The sequence below is a fragment of the Pieris brassicae genome, chromosome 1, assembly GCF_905147105.1.
Source record: "Pieris brassicae chromosome 1, ilPieBrab1.1, whole genome shotgun sequence".
NCBI lineage: Eukaryota > Metazoa > Arthropoda > Insecta > Lepidoptera > Pieridae > Pieris > Pieris brassicae.
In genome coordinates, this window is record NC_059665.1 from 21769624 (window position 1) to 21775623 (window position 6000).

The window sequence follows — 6000 nt, forward strand, 5'->3', positions numbered from 1 at the left end:
ACGGTTCGACCAATTCCTATGAAATTGTTTATGCATATTCAGTAAGTCGTAGTAGTGAGAATCGGCTACTATTTATATTTCAAAACCCTAAGTGATAAGGGGTGTACACACCAAAAATTTGGAGTGGATTTTTTCATGTGGCATTAAAAAATAAATAAATCAATGGCGCTACAACCTTTTTAGGTCTGGGCCTCAGATTTCTGTATCTGTTTCATGATCATTTGTTAATCGAATGGGCAAGTGGGTGATCAGCCTCCTGTGCCAGACGCACGCCGTCAACTTTTTGGGTCGACGGCAAGCCCGATTCCTCGCGATGTTTTCCTTCACCGTTGGAGCTAATGTTAAATGCGCACATAGAAAGAAAGTCCATTGGTGCACAGCCGGGGGTCGAAACTACGACCTCAGGGATGAGAGGCGCACGCTGAAGCCACTAGGCCAACACTGCTCGTTGTTAAAAAATACATACAACCCTAAATTTTCACTCTACTATCACCATTTTTTTTCTACAATAGAAATTCTCTAGAAATTATTTACATGGCAAAAAAAACGTTTGCCGGGTCAGCTTGTATACGTATAATAATTATTCAGATGATTAGAACACTGGCCTTTTATCTACAGCAAATACTGTAATCTTATCTTACCCCCTAGCACAGATAGAATATTTGACGCCTAATTGTCTTAGGTCAAAATATTGGCGGAGTAGAAATCTTTTTAACGCCGGCAGAGGTCACCAATAAAACCCTTAACATAAATCTGAAGATTCATTTGTTGATGAACATTTTTTTAAATGTAATAGGAGCCAAACGGGCAGGAGGCTCACCTAATGTTAAGTGCCCATGGATACTCACATACCTGAAAGCTTGTCTTTTTTTATGAATGGAATCTCGCTGTTGGCCTTAAGAGCCTTTACAGCTCAGCTCGGGCTGTTTTGGCGAGCGTAGCTCGGCCAGAATGGCGTTTTATCCCGCGGCTAGCGCAAGGGCGTCTCCTGTGAGACTCGAACCTCGGCTTGGGCCGTCGCGGGGCGGTCAATCGCCTGAAGGGCAGGACGGAAGCTCACTGGAGTGAGCGAAGTGCGAAGTAAAGGTCCTCGCCTTCCCCGGTGAAGGCGGTTTTTACCCTAATCTGTGATTGGAAAGCTTGTCAGGGCGTTGCCTGCCTTTTAAGTATTGGTACGCTCATTCTTGAAGGACCCTAAGTCGAATTGGTTCGGAAATATTTCAGTGGTGAACGATGGACTCAGCTGCTGGTATTAATCTGAACAACTTTCCAAGTACGATGTGCAGAGTGAGCCCACATGTTACATTTGTTGTGGGTACAAAGTACAATTTCCTTTAGTTAATAAACGTGATTAAGTTTTAAGCAACAACTTCTATTACAGACGCTAGCTTTAACAAATCTACGTGTGTTCTGTTGATTTCCAAACTGTTTTAAAATTGTAAAAACCAAAAAGCTAACCTCCATACATATAATGTCAGTTATGTATTATATTCTTACTTCGTACATTCATCATTTATCGCTAACTTATCGTGATAAATATTGACAATCGACAACTTATTAAGCAACACCACTGCATGAATCGAACTAGAAACATTTCATTTGTGTTTTGTTTATTAAGTAAAGTTACCAAAATTCCGTAATTGCATTTTAGTTACTAGATCCACAAAGAAGTTATAATTTGTAATTAAAAGAAATAAATCTAGTAATATACTTTATTATACATTAGCAATACCCGGGGTTCCACTCGTGTAGATACCGACCTCGTAGTGGAAAGTCTTTTAAGATTCAGTTTTTTTCTGGATAATTTTTTCACACCCTGGGTTATATTATTGCATTTTTGTTTGGGATCCCTTTTTAAATGTATATAACCTATATAAATGTCAGTCAGTGAAGATGCAGCTTTCTAATGCTGAAAGATTTTTTGAAATCTGTCCAGTAGTTTTTGTGTGAAAACTTTACTAACATTTCTACATAATTCATTTTAAACTATTGTTGATTCCAATAGTTCCATTTCAGTATAGGTTTAGAAACTAGATAACTAAGAGAGAAATCTTTAACCAGACCACATTCTGGAATTTTGTTAACATTTCAACACATTTTTTGCTGAATTACCTACGTTTGTCAGAGAGTTGTAACGACAAATATAAGGCGACAATATTTGTTTCAGGGGACGCGATGGCCAATTCTCTGTCTGCCGATTTTACTTGCTGCGTCAGCGTGTGGAAGCGATATATTAATGATCACAATGGGAGGAACAAAGTCACATAAAATACCGTTTTGGGAACTCGCCAGAGGGCTTATTAGAAGGTGATTTATTCTTAAATACCTAACATTCAAGCAATTCAGAACTATGTAACTGAATCCAGGTATATTTCACCCACAGGCATAAGTTTGACGTGTTTGTGGCATCTAACCGTATAGACCGGCGATATTTTGTAAGTCAAGATAGCAAGTTCTGGTATTTCAAGATATTTTGTTAGTTCACACATGATGTGTAACAGCAGTATTAGGAGTAACGTAAAGCATTTGATTTTATGGAATTATCCTTGTTGTAATTCAGATTCTAGCGTTAGATAAAAATAATTCAGTTGAATTAAAAGGTAATCGCACAACCGTGTTTTAAACATCGAAAACTTTCTTGCAAAGATATTGATAAAATAATATATAATTTTCTAATGAAGCAAGAAACATTGTCTATCTACGCAATTACCATAAAATAGAATTTATTACATTAATTAACGCAAGACTTGCTGAGTAAAGCATTCTATACATCGAGATTTTCGAATTTAGTTTACAAATTAGAAAATTTTTTTTCAGAGGTCACAACATAACCTTGATTAGTGCGTTCCAACCAGACTTCCACCTCAAAGGCTTAGAAGAGATAGCCCCCGAAGGTTTGGCTTCCTTTATCAGAAGTTATATGTCTTTGGACCTAGTGGGAGCCAGGTTGAGGGGTGAGGAACCACTGCCGTATAAGGATATTGTGAGATTTGGATATGAGGTAGGTATTTTTATAGATTAACAATTATTAATAAATAAATAAACCAATGACGCTGCAACCTTTTCAGGTCTGGGCCTCCGATTTCTGTATCTGTTTCATGATCATTTGTTAATCAAATAGGCAAGTAGGTGATCAGCCTTCTGTGCCTGATGCACACCGTCGACTTTTTGGGTCCATTGGTGCACAGCCGGGGTTCGAACTTACGACCTCAGGGATGAAAGTCGCACGTTGAAGCCACTAGGCTAACACTGCTCAGTTATTAATAACTACTCCTAAAATCACCAATGTGTCACGTCCATCTGTAGACATATCCATAGACATAAAATTTATTACTAACAAAACAAACACACACACAAAATCACAATAATAAAAAATGGAATTCTTTTAAACAACAAGGTATGTTTTAAGTGTAATGCGTGTGTGCTATGGTTGTTAATTGGCCCTGGCTCAGCATCATGCTGACGAGCAGACTGTTCCACATGTAATGTAATGGACCTTGTATTGTTTGCTTTATTTAGAATTATCCTGCCTAATCGAACAATTCTATTTTTTTTCAGGCATGCGACGCGTTTCTCAATGATTATGAAACCAGATCTTTCCTTCGATCAGGAAGGACATACGATCTAATCATTCTCGATGGCGCTTACCCTGAATGTGCCTTAGGTATTGTGTATCGGCAAAAAGTACCATTCATGTATATCAACACTGTTGGATTCTATTCCGGACCTACCAGTATATCTGGATCTCCAGCTCCATACTCCGTTACTCCAATATTTGCAAAATCGTTTACGGATAATCTGAATTTTATAGACCGTGTCAGGAATACCTTCTGGCACGTTGGTGCTCTCGTAGGACATGCAGTGAGTGTTACAATACTCCAAGGTGTTTTGAGGAGACATTTTGGACAGCAAATCCCTCATGTGTACGATATGGGAAAGAATGTTAGCTTCATACTTCAGAATGGCCATTATTCCGTGTCCTATCCACGGCCGTATCTGCCGAACGTTGCTGAAGTTGCGTGTATACATTGTAAAGAACCGAAGAACTTAAATGCGGTAAGGTAATCTATATCAAATGTGTTCAAAAAAAATCAAATTTCACAATCATTTATGCAACACAATGAAGATTTATGAACTTCAATAAAGAAATACATATTAAATGCTTCTAACATTTACTGCCAGTTCTCAAATCAAGAGAAGAACGGACGGGGAGAACCGTTTTTTTGTTTTACAAAATGTTCGTAAGGAGCTGAAACTATTACACTACGTTCCATATGACATCTTAAGTAATTAGTACTAAAAATAATGAAAAGACAAAGATTTGTCCTCTATCAGCAGTAGGCATGGTGAAATAGGAGCATGCACTTACATTCTCGTGGGAACAACACGCAAGTGTGAACTGCAAATTTCTACTTCTAGTTTCAATTTCACATCTTTCTAGAAAATTCAAATATATAATTTTTTTCAATATGAAACATCTTTGCCTACTTGAGATTTTCATGGCCTTAATTATGAATATAACAATTGAGCGTTACGTTTAACGTTAGTTTATGTAAGACATATCTATGATGCAAATAATTAAGCAACAACTAAGCTCCTCCTACTTGACTTTCATACCTACTTTCAGGATTTAGAAGATTGGATATCTGGTTCCGGTGAAGAAGGTTTTGTCTACGTATCTATGGGATCATCAGTAAGAACAGACAACATGCCACTCACGGTACACAGAATGATGGTTGAGGCTTTGGGAAGACTCCCGCAAAGAGTTCTGTGGAAGCAGGACGCAGAGCAGAACTTGACAGATATACCCTCGAATGTTAAGCTGTATAAATGGTTGCCCCAACAAGATCTATTAGGCAAGTTTAAGTTAATAGCAAAGTCATCCGCTGTATTTATTTTTGTACTTTGAAATTTGGTTCAAAGGACTTAAAAAGAAAAACATATAACAAGAGATTTTAACACGACTAAAACTGAAATCTAAAACATTAACATCTAAAAATCGTTATAAATTTCAGGTCATCCAAAGATCAAGGCATTCATCACGCACGGAGGTCTACTCAGCATGTTCGAAACCGTTTACCACGGAGTACCGATCGTCAGCATTCCCATCTTCTGTGATCACGACTCCAACGCCGCGAAAGCTGAAGTCGACGGCTATGCCAAAAAACTGGACTTACAATATCTAACTGCTGACAAATTGTTCAAAGCCATCGCAGAGGTCATCAATGACCCCAAATACAAGGATCAAGTTAAGAAACGTCAAGTTCTCTTAAGGGATCAGAAAGAGTCGCCTTTGGAACGAGCCATCTATTGGACAGAATATGTGATAAGGCACAAGGGAGCTTATCACTTGCAGTCACCAGCGAAGGATTTGAACTTCATTCAATATTACTCTCTTGATATTCTTTTTATATTCATTGCCTTTGTAATATTCTCTTCTTTAGTTTTATCGTATATTGTGCGAGCTGGTTTTAAGAAGTTAGCTGATTATGTTCAGCGTAAACGTATGAATCAGTTGATGGAGACTTCGGGTTTAAAAAGATCAAAGAAGTTGATCGATCAGTCCAAGAAGAAGTTGTGATTTTTGTGATTACTTACGTTGTTGTAATTTATAGGACGCTGTCGCAAAATTATAAGACTTTATTAAAGATATTGTTCATTATATTTTTCGATAGATTTACTTTGTGATGTTTGTTAAAATTGTGCGAGTACAATTATTGTGTGATATGTTAAACAGATGTAAATATAGCTGTAATAAAATTATAATTAAAATGTTTTATCATTTCACTTAATTCCCATACTTTCGTAAAAAAGAAAGATAACTTGCACAAAATTATTAGAAGAAGCTCCTATTGTATAAATGGGATTAACAATAAATAAGATAAAATATGCATGAGCAATGTTGGTCGAGTGGCTTCAGCGTGCAACTCTCATACCTGAGGTTGTAGGTTAGATCCCTGGCTGTGCATCAATGGTCTTTTTTTCTATGTGCGCATTTAA

At 37.4% G+C, this 6000-nt stretch overlaps 1 protein-coding gene across 2 annotated transcripts in view; it reads left to right on the top strand.

Annotated features, from left to right (window-relative positions):
- Positions 1–5714, top strand: part of LOC123711588 (UDP-glucosyltransferase 2) — a 29201-nt gene extending 23487 nt beyond the window's left edge. For both annotated transcript variants that reach the window (XM_045664201.1, XM_045664209.1), the window contains 5 exons: positions 2168–2307; positions 2818–3001; positions 3559–4056; positions 4628–4856; positions 5016–5714. In XM_045664201.1, the coding sequence (XP_045520157.1) occupies positions 2168–2307; positions 2818–3001; positions 3559–4056; positions 4628–4856; positions 5016–5581 (1617 nt within the window). In that variant the 3' untranslated portion in view covers positions 5582–5714. The remainder of the gene's footprint in view (positions 1–2167; positions 2308–2817; positions 3002–3558; positions 4057–4627; positions 4857–5015) is intronic.
- Positions 5715–6000: the final 286 nt, after the last annotated feature.